Source organism: Chiloscyllium plagiosum, unplaced genomic scaffold, assembly GCF_037043375.1.
Source record: "Chiloscyllium plagiosum isolate Xiang-an unplaced genomic scaffold, Cpla_swu_hap1 HiC_scaffold_10, whole genome shotgun sequence".
Taxonomy (NCBI): Eukaryota; Metazoa; Chordata; class Chondrichthyes; order Orectolobiformes; family Hemiscylliidae; genus Chiloscyllium; species Chiloscyllium plagiosum.
In genome coordinates this window covers 31912897-31928355 of record NW_028270148.1, presented here as the reverse complement: position 1 = coordinate 31928355, position 15459 = coordinate 31912897, and the positions used below count along the sequence as shown (strand labels likewise).

The 15459-nt window shown below is 47.5% G+C and overlaps 1 protein-coding gene across 1 annotated transcript in view; it reads right to left on the bottom strand.

The window, feature by feature from the left end:
• LOC122553174 (lutropin-choriogonadotropic hormone receptor-like) overlaps positions 1-15459 on the bottom strand; it is a 111154-nt gene that overhangs the window by 52027 nt on the left and 43668 nt on the right. The window contains exon 3 of the mRNA XM_087990964.1: positions 6578-6652. Within this exon, the coding sequence (XP_087847090.1) occupies positions 6578-6652 (75 nt within the window). The remainder of the gene's footprint in view (positions 1-6577; positions 6653-15459) is intronic.

Genomic DNA, 15459 nt, shown 5'->3' with positions numbered 1-15459 from the left:
GTCTACTTTGGATTCCAGCATCTGCAGTTTTTTTGTTTCTAACCAAGAATATGATGGAGGCAGAATCAATTGGAGCCTTCAAAAGACAATTATGGATCACAGCATTGTTACAGATGCTTAACATTCCATATCTTCTCCACCATCTCTAGGGGAGGACAAAAGGGGCAATCATCTGGAGACTTGCACTCGTTGGGGGAGGGGGAAGTGGTGGATGATTTGGGGTGATGGGTGAATTGGTGGTGGGATTCCCATGATCTACTCCTGCTCCTATTAGGTTTGGATGTTACCAGCCCAGGAAGCTGCTTCTGCTCTATAAGGGAAACCATATTTTTTCCTCAGAGAAAGCACCTCGGTGACCTAGCATTTACATTTTCTTATTTAATCTATTTTTCTAATTAACCTGTTCAGAGTTGCTATCACACACCTCTGAGGCAGGTGGAACTTCAACCTGAGCATCCTAGTCCAGGGGTAGGGACACTACCATATTTATACACACAGCGATAATAGGTCACAGCTGAAAATGTTTTGTATTCTACATAATAACCTCATCTACAAATTTGATATGCTCGTTCAATCTTTCCATTCCAAAAATTGACCTTTAAATAGAGATTTTTGTCATGGAAATGATTGATGCAAAGCTGTTAGAGGCTTAGCTGGCAATTGCAACCAACGATTGAAATGATGACTCAGGTTGAGAAAATAAGGTGTCATTTTAAAGGTAGCTGCAATTTAATGTTCACATCAGTATAACATTTCATTGGAAAAATTGTACTAAGTTCTACATTGCTTAATTTGTTGAATAGTTTGCATGCATCATTATATAGGCAGATGGTGTGGAATATTATGGCCCGTAAAAGTAAGGTGGCTAGATAGTGACCCTGCACTTATTGACAAAGCATTAATTGTTATATTCTCCTGACTATATTTTGCATCCATCTTCAAATCAACAAAGATGTGCGTACTCTTCAGGTTGAAGGCCCAATCAGAGAGCCTTAAGCCTAATAAGGACAACATCTCACTGGTGAAAAGTGGAGACTGCTGCTGTAGGAGAGGGAAGGCAAAGGTGGCTTTACCTTGAGGCATCATTTGAAGGTGTTTTACTTTCTTAAAATGTGGTCAACGCTGCCATGGCCTATGGCTGAAGCTGTGATTCGCTGATCTTTGCACATCCAGTGCAGGGGAAGGGGAAACTTAGAGAATGTAGGGTTTCTGGTTTGCAATCAGTAATTTGTTCATTTTCTAGATGGTTTGAATCACCCTCAAATCTCTGGTTCTGACACTGGACTTATTTAATGAATGTGAAATGAAGAAGGCAGTAGACAGGTGTGACAGGGCAAAAGAATCTCCGTGTTTTTTTAACTACCAAAAGGGGACTCGATAGTTAGGGGAATTGACAGGAGATTTTGTGGTCAGGATCAGGATTCCCGGAAGGTATGTTGCCTCCCTGGTGCCAAGGTCCAGGACGTCTCTGATCGGGTGTATAAGGTTCTAAAAGGGGAAGGCGAACAGCCACAAATCATGTTACATATTGGCACTAATGATATAGCCAGAAAAAGGATTGAGGATATAAAATGTGATTTCAGGGAGTTAGGATGGAAGCTGCAAAGCAGGACGAACAGAATAGTGTTCTCTAGTTTACTACCGGTGCCACAAGACAGCGAAGCGAGGAACAGGAGCGGGCACAGCTTAACACGTGGCTACGCAGCTGGTGTAGGAGGGAGGGCTTCAGATATGTAGATAATTGGGATGCCTTCTGAGGAAGGTGGGACCTGTACAAGGAGGACGGGTTGCATCTGAACTGGAAGGGGACCAATGTCCTGGGTGGAAGGTTTGCTCAAGTAGTTCGAGAGGGTTTAAACTAGTATGGCAGGGGGGTGGGAACCTGAGCTGTATACCGGAGGTGAGAGTTGATGCAGATGAGGCCGTAGCAAGAGGTAGACCAGCTAGAGGGATGGATTTTCCTGGCAAGGAACCAAGGGATCAGTTAAAGTGTGTTTGCTTTAACGCAAGGAGTATCAGGAATAAAAGTGATGAACTTAGAGCATGGATCAGTACCTGGTGCTATGATGTTGTGGCCATAACAGAGACATGGGTTTCTCAGGGGCAGGAATGGTTGCTGGATGTTCCAGGGTTTAGAGCATTTAAAAAGAATAGGGAGGGGAGAAAAAGAGGAGGGGGTGTAGCATTACTAATCAGAGACAGTATCACAGCTACAGAAGCTTCCATTGTCGAGGAAAATCTGCCTACCGAGTCAGTATGGGTGGAAATTAGGAACAGCAAGGGAGCAGTCACCTCGTTAGGGGTTTACTACAGGCCCCCCAATAGCAGCAGGGAGATTGAAGAAAGCATAGGTTGGCATATTTTGGAAAAGTGTGGACGTAGTAGGGTTGTTGTAATGGGTGACTTTAACTTTCCCAATATTGATCGGAACCTTCTTCGAGCAGAAGATTTGAATGGAGCTGTTTTTGCAAGGTGTGTTCAGGAGGGTTTCCTAACTCAGTACGTTGACAGACCGACGAGGGGAGAGGCCATTCTAGACTTGGTGCTCGGAAATGAGCCGGGGCAGGTATCAGATCTTGTGGTGGGAGAGCATTTTGGTGATAGTGACTACAACTGCCTCACATTCTACATAGCTATGGAGAAGGAGAGGATTAGGCAAAATGGGAGAATATTTAATTGGGGAAGAGGAAACTATGATGCGATTAGACATGAGTTAGGAAGCATGGACTGGGAGCAATTGTTCCATGGTAAAGGCACTATAGACATGTGGAGACTGTTTAAGGAACAGTTGTTGCAAGTGATAAATAAATCTGTCCCTCTGAGACAGGAAAGAAGGCGTAAGATAAAGGAACCTTGGATGACGAGAGCAGTGGAGCGTCTCGTCAAAAGGAAGAAGGTAGCTTACATGAGGTGGAGGTAGCTAGGGTCAAGCTCAGCTCTAGAGGATTACAGGCAGGCGAGGAAGGAGCTCAAAAATGGTCTGAGGAGAGCCAGGAGGGGTCACGAGAAAGGCTTGGCAGAACGGATTAGGGAGAACACAAAGGCATTTTACACTTATGTGAGAAATAAGAGAATGGTCAAAGAAAGAGTAGGGCCGATCAGGGATAGCACAGGGAACTTGTGTGTGGAGTCTGAGGAGATAGGGGAAGCCCTAAATGAGTTTTTTGCTTCTGTCTTTATGAAAGAAACAAACTTTATAGTGAATGAAACCTTTGAAGAGCATGCTGGAATGGATAGAGATAGAGGAAGCTGATGTGCTGAAAATTTTCGAGGAGAAAGTGAGGACTGCAGATGCTGGAGATCAGAGCTGAAAATGTGTTGCTGGAAAAGCGCAGCAGGTCAGGCAGCATCCAAAGAGCAGGAGAATCGACGTTTCGGGCATGAGCCCTTCTTCAGGTTCCTGAAGAAGGGCTCATGCCCAAAACATCGATTTTCCTGCTCCTTGGATGCTGCCTGACCTGCTGCACTTTTCCAGCAACACATTTTCAGTGCTAAAAATTTTGTCAAACATTAAGATTGACAAGTCGCCAGGCCTGGACCAGATTTGTCCTCAGCTCCTTTGGGAAACGAGAAATGCGATTGCTTCGCCACTTGCGAAGATCTTTGCATCCTCGCTGTCCACTGGAGTCGTACCTGAGGACTGGAGAGAGGCAAATGTAGTTTCTCTCTTCAAGAAAGGAAATAGGGAAATCCCCGGCAATTACAGACCAGTAAGTCTCATGTCTGTCGTCTGCAAGTTGTTTGAAAGGATTCTGAGGGATAGGATGTATGACCATCTGGAAGAGCATCGCTTGATTAAATGCAGTCAACAAGGCTTTGTGAGGGACAGATCATGCCTCACAAACCTTATCGAGTTCTTTGAGGATGTGACTAGAAAAGTTGATGAGGGTCGAGCTGTGGATGTGGTGTATATGGACTTTAGCCAGGCATTTGATAAGGTTCCCCATGATAGGCTCATTCAGAAGGTCAGGAGGAATGGGATACAGGGGAACTTAGCTGTCTGGATATAGAATTGGCTGGCCAACAGAAGACAGCGAGTGGTAGTAGAAGGAAAATATTTTGCCTGGAAGTCAGTGGTGAGTGGTGTTCCACAGGCCTCTGTCCTTGGGCCTCTACTGTTTGTAATTTTTATTAATGACTTGGATGAGGGGATTGAAGGATGGGTCAGCAAGTTTGCAAACAACACAAAGGTTAGAGGTGCCGTTGACAGTCTAAAGGGCTGTTGTAGGCTACAGCGTGACATTGACAGGATGCAGAGATGGGCTGAGAGATGCCAGATGGAGTTCAACCTGGATAAATGCGAGGTGATGCATTTTGGAAGGTCGAATTTGAAAGCTGAGTACAGGATTAAGGATAGGATTCTTGGCAGTATGGAGGAACAGAGGGATCTTGGTGTGCAGGTACATAGATCCCTTAAAATGGCCACCCAAGTGGACAGGGTTGTTAAGAAAGCATATGATGTTTTGGCTTTCATTAACAGGGGGATTGAGGTTAAGAGTCGTGAGATCTTGTTGCAGCTCTATAAAACTTTGGTGAGACCGCACTTGGAATACTGCATCCAGTTCTGGTCACCCTATTATAAGAAACATGTGGATGCTTTGGAGAGGGTTCAGAGGAGGTTTACCAGGATGCTGCCTGGACTGGAGGGCTTATCTTATGAAGAGAGGTTGACTGAGCTTGGACTTTTTTCATTGGAGAAAAGGAGGAGGAGAGGGGACCTAATTGAGGTATACAAGATAATGAGAGGCATAGATAGAGTCGATAGCCAGAGACTATTTCCCAGGGCAGAATAGCTAACACGAGGGGTCATAGTTTTAAGCTGGTTGGAAGAAAGTATAGAGGGGATGTCAGAGGCGGGTTCTTTACACAGAGAGTTGTGAGAGCATGGAATGCGTTGCCAGCAGCAGTTGTGGAAGCAAGGTCATTGGGGACATTTAAGAGACTGCTGTAATGCATATGGTCACAGAAATTTGAGGATGCATACATGAGGATCAATGGGCGGCACAACATCGTGGGCTGAAGGGCCTGTTCTGTGCTGTACTGTATGTTCTATGTTCTATAATACAAGAATTAAAAAGCAAATTCAATAAAACAGTGAAATTGACACAGTTATACAGAGGGCAGTATTTAGATACACTATTAAACTGAATACAGGTTAAACACTATTAGAACTAAGCAGCAGGTTTTTATCACAAACTCTTATTTGGCTTCCTATCCTTGGGGTTTCCTGCACTGTAACCATCCACCTCTTCCTCCTGGCAAGCTAGGTTGGAAACTATGGGATCTCAGGAATTAAGCTCACCACTGGGGAGAATTTGCAGTTTTGAAGTACAGTTGGTTGTTCCCACTTGCCATACCGGGTGCCTCGCTGAAGACTTCGGATGATGTAGGCCTTGAGTCTGGTTTGAGTTCACTGATGTGGTAGAATGTGTTTTGGATTTATCGGGTGAGTACCGGGTTCTTCTTGCTTTCTGGCGGTTTTTGCAAGCTGGTTTTCACCTCAGGATGTGCCTGAGGCCTTGTGATGTCGGTCTGATGGGTAGTTTTCGGAGATTGTCAGTACTCAGGTCTGTTGGTCATGGTCAGTCACCATTGATTTCCCCTGGTAAAGAACAGGCCTGTGTCAGTCGGTGTCGAAATTGCCGTCAGGATCCCTCTTCTGGAGATGGCTCTGGGGATTGCTCTTCGGGTGGGGATAGCTATCTGGGATCCTCCTCCCGGTAGTAACTGTGGGGAATAACTCAACTCTGCTGAGATAAGGGCCTGCAATTATACTGATCACAGGTCCCTTATCTTGGCACAAAATCCGTTATTCCTACAATAGTCCCTTTGCTGTTTCTTTCAATAATTGGTCTACCCAATCATTAAAGTAGATGCCAATGTTCTGTGTTTATGTGATTGAATATCCATTGAAGTTGGAGGTCTTGGAATGTGTGCAGACACCATGTTGTTTGAATTTAGTTTGTCATAAAGGTTAGTTCATTTCTCTTGTAGGACTGAGGTGTGAATAAGTTTCCAGACAGATTGTCCATGTGACTGTATATTTCAACATAGCTCCGCTGCTGGAGTTTTCTTTGTTAAGTTTATTTTAGAAAAAAAACCCTCCAAGATTCTAATAGAAGTTCAGTAATTTTAGATGGGAGGGAATCTTCTCAAAATGATTGAGAGTTTTGCTCTTACCAGAGGTAACCTGAGCCTCCCAACTGCCCCAACACTCAACACCACCCCATCTGAGCCAGAACCTGACCAATCAACTCCACTGCCAGATTTTCCTCAGAATGGGACCTATCTGTCCTCAAGACGATCTAAATCTGCCAAAAGTAGGGACTTAATTGTTCAATTTGGCTACACATAACTAGTGCATAGTTGTTGCCTTTGTTGGCACATCTCCACAAGACTGATCGGAAACATACAAATCACTGGTCCAACACCTTCACATCAACACTTCCATCAGGTCCTAACCTTAAGATTAGCTCTATGGCACCAGATAGTTTCCACCCAAATGATTTTAAACCTTTGGCCATAGTGGTATTAATTGTTTTAGCACTTGTAGATTATTATTTACGAAATCACTTACAGTTCCACTAAGTCCAGAAGATCAACGAAGGCTTTAGATTCAATTCTCTCCAAAGAATCACTCTGGGAAATATCACTGAAATGTAAGGACACACAAAAAAAACAATTTATTCTATCACCTGCAAAATTAGTAATCTACATTCTTATCTAAACTGGAGCTGAATAAAGTTTATGAATTGAATATTTTATCTCGATCAATTTGTACAGTTATGTTAGGCTGATATTTATCACTGAGTACCAGAAATGATTTCATACAACAGTCCTACGACTTTTACCTGATTCCAAAACTGTGGAGGACTCTCTTTCAACCTCCTCTTCCTGCTAACAATCAGCAGGGTTTTAAATTCCAAACTTTGTATCAGAAATAACTCTTAGAGCTAGGAACTGCTTTCAAGAGTAACAACCTGACATCTTCAAATGCTATTTCTTAATTAATTAAGTTAATTAGGATGTCTAGAGGTGTGGCAAAATTTAAAAGTACTAGTAGATTTTCAGTGGCATTGTTAATGGTGAGGGAGTCATTTTATAAAAATAATGACATTATGCCACGTAGCATTAATGGGAATATAGACTAATAAACTTTAAGACATTTCTGAGACATGAAAACATTTTGAAGGAGTCCAGGATCTGGGTCACATAATTGCGTTAAGGTCACAACATTCAGCATATTTTCAAAGGGCGAGAGTTTGAAGGACTTGTGAGAACTAGGAGGGTGTCAAGTGGCTTGATAGGCTGGGACTTTTTTCTCTGGAGCATAGGAAGCTGAGGGGTTTATAAAATTAGGAGAAGCATAGATAAGATAAACAACCAACGTCTTGATCCTAGGATAGGGAATCTAAAACTAGATTCTGGATTAGTGGTGCTGGAAGAGCACAGCAGTTCAGGCAGCATCCAAGGAGCAGCGAAATCGACGTTTCGGGCAAAAGCCCTTCATCAGGAATAAAGGCAGAGTGCCAGAAGTGTGGAGAGATAAGCTAGGGGAGGGTGGGGGTGGGGAGAAAGTAGCATAGACTACAATAGGTGAGTGGGGGAGGGGAGGAGAGGGTGGAGTGTATAGGTGGAAAAGGAGATAGGCAGGTAGGACAAGTCCGGACAAATCATGGGAACAGTGCTGAGCTGGAAGTTTAGAACTAGGGTGAGGTGAGGGAAGGGGAAATGAGGAAACTGTTGAAGTCCACATTGATGCCCTGGGGTTGAAGTGTTCCGAGGCGGAAGATGAGGCGTTCTTCCTCCAGGCGTCTGGTGGTGAGGGAGCAGCGGTGAAGGAGGCCCAGGACCTCCATGTCCTCGGCAGAGTGAGAGGGGGAGTTGAAATGTTGGGCCACGGGATGGTGTGGTTGATTGGTGCGGGTGTCCTGGAGATGTTCCCTAAAGCGGTCTGCTAGGAGGCGTCCAGTCTCCCCAGTGTGGAGGAGACTGCATCGGGAGCAACGGATACAATAAATGATATTGGTGGATGTGCAGGTAAAACTTTGATGGATGTGGAAGGCTCCTTTAGGGCCTTGGATAGAGGTAAGGGAGGAGGTGTGGGCGCAGGTTTTACAGTTCCTGCGGTGGCAGGGGAAGGTGCCAGGATGGGAGGGTGGGTTGTAGGGGGGCGTGGACCTGACCAGGTAGTCATGGAGGGAACAGTCTTTGCAGAAGGCGGAAAGGGGTAGGGAGGGACATATATCCCTGGTTGTGGGGTCTTTTTGGAGGTGGCGGAAATGTCGGCGGATAATTTGGTTTATGCGAAGATTGGTAGGGTGGAAGGTGAGCACCAGGGGCATTCTGTCCTTGTTACGGTTGGAGGGGTGGGGTCTGAGGGCGGAGGTGCGGAATGTGGACGAGATGCGTTGGAGGGCATCTTTCACCACGTGGGAAGGGAAATTGCGGTCTCTAAAGAAGGAGGCCATCTGGTGTGTTCTGTGGTGGAACTGGTCCTCCTGGGAGCAGATACGGCGGAGGCGGAGGAATTGGGAATACGGGATGGCATTTTTGCAGGAGGTAGGGTGGGAAGAGGTGTAATCCAGGTAGCTGTGGGAGTCGGTGGGTTTGTAAAAAATGTCAGTGTCAAGTCGGTCATCATTAATGGAGATGAAGAGGTCCAGGAAGGGGAGGGAGGTGTCAGAGATGGTCCAAGTAAATTTAAGGTCGGGTGGAATGTGTTGGTGAAGTTGATGAATTGCTGAACCTCCTCGTGGGAGCACGAGGTGGCGCCAATGCAGTCATCAGTGTAGCAGAGGAAGAGGTGGGGAGTGGTGCCAGTGTAATTACGGAAGATCAACTATTCTACGTAGCCAACAAAGAGACAGGCATAGCTGGGGCCCATACGTGTGCCCATGGCTACCGCTTTGGTCTGGAGGAAGTGGGAGGATTCGAAGGAGAAATTGTTAAGGGTGAGGACCAGTTCGGCCAAACGAATGAGAGCGTCGGTGGAAGGGTACTGTTGGGGACGTCTCGAGAGGAAAAAAATGGAGGGCTTGGAGGCCCTGGTCATGGCGGATGGAGGTGTAGAGGGATTGGATATCCATGGTGAAGATGAGGCGTTGGGGACGGGAAACGGAAGTCTTGGAGGAGGTGGAGGGCGTGGGTGGTGTCTCGAACGTATGTGGGGAGTTCCTAGACTGGGGGGGATATGACAGCGTAGAGGTAGGTAGAGATGAGTTCAGTGGGGCAGGAGCATGCTGAGACAATGGGTGGATCTTGGGAAGGAGGTAGAACCGGGCAGTGCGGGGTTCCCGGACTATGAGGTTGGAATCTTTGGGTGGGAGATCTCCTGAGGTGATAAGGTTCTGTATGGTCTGGGAGATGATGGTTTGGTGATGGGGGGGTGGGGTCATGATCGAGGGGGCAGTAGGAAGAGGTGTCCTTGAGTTGGCGTTTGGCTTCAGAGGTCAGTGTGCCAGACTACCACTGCGCCCCTTTTATCCGCTGGCTTGATGGTGAGGTTGGGATTGGAGCAGAGGGATTGGAGGGCTGTGCGTTGTGAGGGTCAGAGGTTGGAGTGGGGGGGGGGGTAGACAGGTTGAAGCGGTTAATGTCCCGGCGGCAGTTGGAAATTAAGAGGTCGAGGGCAGGTAATAGGCCAGCGCGGGGTATCCAGGTGGATGCAGTGTGTTGGAGGTGGGCGAAGGGGTCCTCGGAAGGTGGGCAGGAATCCTGATTGTAAAAGTAAGCTCGGAGACGGAGGCGACGCAAGAATTGTTTGATGTCACAGCGTGTATTTAAATTCATTGATGCTTGGACGGAGGGGGACCCTCACCACCAGACGTCTGGAGGAAGAACGCCTCATATTCCACCTCGGAACACTTCAACCCCAGGGCATCAATGTGGACTTCAACAGTTTCCTCATTTCCCCCACCTCACCCTAGTTCTAAACTTCCAGCTCAGCACTGTCCCCATGACTTGTCTGGACTTGTCCTACCTGCCTATCTCCTTTTCCATCTATCCACTCCACCCTCTCCTCCCTGACCTATTACCTTCATCCCCTCCCCCACTCACCTATTGTACTCTATGCTACTTTCTCCCCACCCCCACCCTCCTCTAGCTTATCTCTCCACGCTTCAGGCTGTCTGCCTTTATTCCTGATGAAGGGCTTTTGCCCGAGACGTCGATTTCGCTGTTCCTTGGATACTGCCTGAACTGCTGTGCTCTTCCAGCGCCACTAGTCCAGAATCTGGTTTCCAGCATCTGCAGTCATTGTTTTTACCCAATCTAAAACTAGAGGGTATACGTTTAAAGTGGGAGGTGAAGATTTAAAAGGGACCCAGGGTTCAACTTTTTCACACAGAAAGCGGTGCATATATGAACGAGCTGTCAGAGGAAGTGGTGGAGGCAGGTACAATTACAACATTTAAAAGACATTTGGACAGGTTCATAGATTAGAAAGGTTTCGAGATGTGAGCCAAATGCAGGCAAATGGGACTAGTTCAGTTTAGAAAACCTGTTTGGCATGGAGTAGTTGGGCCTAAGGATCTGTTTCTGGGCTGTATACCTCTGTAACTCTATGATTCTGTGGTGCCAGGATAATGATTGAGGCTCTAAGAAAACTGAGGCAATGGTGTTGAAGATCAGCAGTCGGTGATAGATAGCAACAACGCTGGCATAGTGAGTGGCTTTATTAAACAAAAGCCTGATGACAGTGGGTGAGAGTCACAGAGGAGGGGGAATTACTTACATTGCCATGTAGCATTCGGAGGAATAAAGGAAGTTGGGTGGTCATCAGTTGGGTTAGAAGAGTCTCAGGGAGCAGACACGGTGGCACTGTGGTTAGCACTACTGCCTCACAGTGCCAGAGACCCGGGTTTAATGCCAGCCTTGGGTGACTGTGTGTGTGGAGTTTGCACATTTTCCCTGTGTCTGCGTGGGTTTCCTCTGGGTGCTTTGGTTTCTTCTCACAATCCAAAGATGTGCAGGTTAGGTGAATTGGCTGTGCTAAGTTGTCCATAGTATTCAGTGATGTGTAGGTTAGGTGCATTGGTCAGGGGTGAATATAGGGCTAATAGGGGAGGGGAATGGGTCTGGGTGATTTGGTGCTCGCCTCTATAGAGTCCTTTTGGTAGGAATATGCCTGAGGAGACCTGGCATTCTGGACACAGCCATGAAGTAGCTTAACAGATAATCTACATCCTGGTCATGAATCAACCCACAAACATCTCCCACTTGTTAGGGGTTGCAAATTGAGATGGGTTTGAGGGATTGATTAGAAGTAGAGAAAATAAGCCTTGTTATCGTTACGAGTGTTTTGTCTTTCCTAATTTAGTTAAAATGCCACATCAATTATTTTCATTTCCAAAGGACAGCACTCATAGAATGAGAATGATATAGGATAGGAGCACATTCAACCATTTTATACTTATGCTGAATCTGAGAAAAAGTAAGTCAAGTTTTTCCATTCAACCGAGAACAATGCAGCATAGGAACAGGTCCTTCGGCCCTCCAGATCTGTGCTGACGCAGTTTTCTCTGCCATACTAAAGCTGTTCCTCACTTACAAGATTCGTATACCTCTATTCCCTTCCCATTCATGTATTTGTTCAGGTACTTCTTGAATGCTGCTATCTTGTTTGCTTCCACCACGTCCTCTGGCAGCACATTCCCGGCATTCACCATCTATTACGTGAAAAACTTGCTTTGTACATGTAAACTGCTCCCCCCCAGCACCTTGAACTTGTGTCCCCAGTAATTGAACTCTTCACCCTGGGAAAAAGCCTTATACTTTCCACTCTATCCATGCTATTCACAATCTTATAAACTTATGTCAGGTCTCCCCTCAACCTTCTTCATTCCAATGAAAACAAACCCAGTCTATTTCACCTTTCTTCATAGCTAAAATCCCCCACACCAGGCAACACCCGAGTAAACCTCTTCTGTACCCTCTCCAAAGCATCCATATTCTTCTTGTAATGTAGTCACCAGAACTGTATGCAACACGCAACAGGTTCCCTTACATATTTAATCTTTTTTATTATATTGCTTTTAAAAGTTGTGATTCTGCATCCACCATTCTTTGTGGTCAGGGATTTTATAGACAACAAGGTAAAAACAATGACTGCAGATGTTGGAAACCAGATTCTGGATTAGAGGTGCTGGAAAAGCATAGCAGTTCAGACAGCATCCGAGGAGAAGTAAAATCGACGTTTCGGGCAAAAGCCCATCATCAGGAATATAGGCAGAGTGCCTGAAGGGTGGAGAGATAAATGAGAGGAGGGTGGGGGTGGGGAGAAGTAGCATAGAGTACAATAGGTGAGTGGGGGAGGGGATAGGTCGGGGGGGGGGGAGGGTGGAGTGGATAGGTGGAAAAGAAGATAGGCAGGTAGGACAAGTCATGGCGACAGTGCTGAGCTGGGAGTTTGGAACTAGGGTGAGGTGAGGGAAGGGGAAATGAGGAAGCAGTTGAAGTCCACATTGATGCCCTGGGGTTGAAGTGTTCCGAGGCAGAAGATGAGGCGTTCTTCCTCCAGGCGTCGGGTGGTGAGGGAGTGGCGGTGAAGGAGGCCCAGGACCTCCATGTCCTCGGCAGAGCGGGAGAGGGAGTTGAAATGTTGGGCCACGGGATGGTGTGGTTGATTGGTGCTGGTGTCCCAGAGATGTTCCCTAAAGCGCTCCATGAGGAGGCATCCAGTCTCCCCAATGTAGAGGAGACCGCATCGGGAGCAACGGATACAATAAATGATATTGGTGGATGTGCAGGTAACACTTTGATGGATATGGAAGGCTCCTTTAGGGCCTTGGATGGAGGTGAGGAAGGAGGTGTGGATGCAGGTATTGCAATTCCTGCGGTGGCAGGGGAAGGTGCCAGGACGGGAGGGTGGGTTGTAGGGGGGCGTGGACCTGACCAGGTAGTCACGGAGAGAACGGTCCTTGCAGAAGGCGGAAAGGGGTGGGGAGGGAAATATATCCCTGGTGGTGGGGTCCATTTGGAGGTGGCGGAATTGTCAACGGATGATTTGGTTTATGCGAAGGTTGGTAGGGTGGAAGGTGAGCACCAGGGGCATTCTGTCCTTGTTACGGTTGGAGGGGTTGGGTCTGAGGGCGGAGGTGCGGGATGTGGATGAGATGCGTTGGAGGGCATCTTTCACCACATGGGAAGGAAAATTGCGGTCTCTAAAGAAGGCGGCCATCTGGTGTGTTCTGTGGTGGAACTGTCCTCCTGGGAGCAGATACAGAGGAGGCGGAGGAATTGGGAATACGGGATGGCATTTTTGCAGGAGGTAGGGTGGGAAGAGGTGTAATCCAGGTAGGTGTGGGAGTCGGTGGGTTTGTAAAAAATGTCGGTGTCAAATCGGTCATCATTAATGGAGATGAAGAGGTCCAGGAAGGGGAGGGAGGTGTCAGAGATGGTCCAGGTAAATTTAAGGTCAGGGTGGAATGTGTTGGTGAAGTTGATGAATTGCTCAACCTCCTCGCGGGAGCACGAGGTGGCGCCAATGCAGTCATCAGCGTAGCGGAGGAAGAGGTGGGGAGTGCTACTGGTGTAATTACAGAAGATGGACTGTTCTACGTAGCCAATAAAGAGACAGGCAGAGCTGGGGCCAATACGGGTGCCCATGGCTACCTCTTTGGTTTGGAGGAAGTGGGAGGATTCGAAGGAGAAATTGTTAAGGGTGAGGACCAGTTCGGCCAAACGAATGAGAGTGTCGATGGAAGGGTACTGTTAGGGACTTTGGGAGAGGAAGAAACGGAGGGCTTGGAGGCCCTGGTCATGGCGGATGGAGGTGTAGAGGGACTGGATATCCATGGTGAAGATGAGGCGTTGGGGGCCGGGGAAATGGAAGTCTTGGAGGAGGTGACTGCATTGGCGCCATTTCATGCTCCCGTGAGGAGGTTCAGCAATTCATCAACTTCACCAACACATTCCACCCTGACCTTAAATTTATCTGGACCATCTCTGACACCTCCCTCCCCTTCCTGGACCTCTCCATCTCCATTAGTGATGACCGATTTGACACCGACATTTTTTACAAACCCACCGATTCACACAGCTACCTGGATTACACCTCTTCCCACCCTACCTCCTGCAAAAATGCCATCCCGTATTCCCAATTCCTCCGCCTCCGCCGTATCTGCTCCCAGGAGGACCAGTTCCACCACAGAACACATCAGATGGCCTCCTTCTTTAAAGACCGCAATTTTCCTTCCCACGTAGTTAAAGATGCCCTCCAACGCATCTCGTCCATATCCCGCACCTCCGCCCTCAGACCCCACCCCTCCAACTGTAACAAGGACAGAACGCCCCTGGTGCTCACCTTCCACCCTACCAACCTTCGCATAAACCAAATCATCTGCCGACATTTCCGCCACCTCCAAACGGACCCCACCACCAGGGATATATTTCCCTCCCTATCCCTTTCCGCCTTCTGCAAAGACCGTTCCCTCCGTGACTACCTGGTCAGGTCCACGCCCGCCTACAACCCACCCTCCCATCCTGACATTTTCCCCTGCCACACAGGAATTGCAAAACCTGTGTCCACACCTCCTTCCTCACCTCCATCCAAGGCCCTAAAGGAGCCTTCCACATCCATCAAAGTTTTACCTGCACATCCACCAATATCATTTATTGTATCCGTTGCTCCCGATGCGGTCTCCTCTACATTGGGGAGACTGGATGCCTCCTCGTTGAGCACTTTAGGGAACATCTCTGGGATACTAGCACCAACCAACCACACCGCCCTGTGTACCAACATTGCAACTCCCCCTCCCACTCTGCCGAGGACATGGAGGTCCTGGGCCTCCTTCACCGCCACTCCCTCACTACCCGACGCCTGGAGGAAGAACGCTTCATCTTCCGCCTCAGAACACTTCAACCCCAGGGCATCAATGTGGACTTCAACAGTTTCCTCATTTCCCCTTCCCCCACCTCATCCCAGTTCCAAACTTCCAGTTCAGCATTGTCCCCATGACTTGTCCTACCTGCCTATCTTCTATTCCACCTATCCACTCCACCCTCCCCCCCGACCTCTCCCCTCCCCCACTCACCTATTGTACTCTATGCTACTTTCTCCCCACCCTCACCCTCCTCTCATTTATCTCTCCACCCTTCAGGCACTCTGCCTGTATTCCTGATGAAGGGATTTTGCCCGAAACGTTGATTTTACTGCTCCTCGGATGCTGCCTGAACTGCTGTACTTTTGCAGCACCTCTAAGCCAGAATTTTATAGACAACAGCCAGTCCATCTTACACAGTAAGATGTGGAGGTGCTGGTGTTGGACTGGGGTGTACAAAGTCAGAAGTCACACAACACTAGGTTATAGTTCAACAGTTTTATTTGAAATCACAGGTTTTGGAGTGCACATCCTTCATCAGGAGCTGTGTTAAGAGACTTCACCTGACAAAGGATCAGCACTCCGAAAGCTTGTGATTTCAAATAAACCTGTTGGACTATAATCTGGTGTTCTGTGA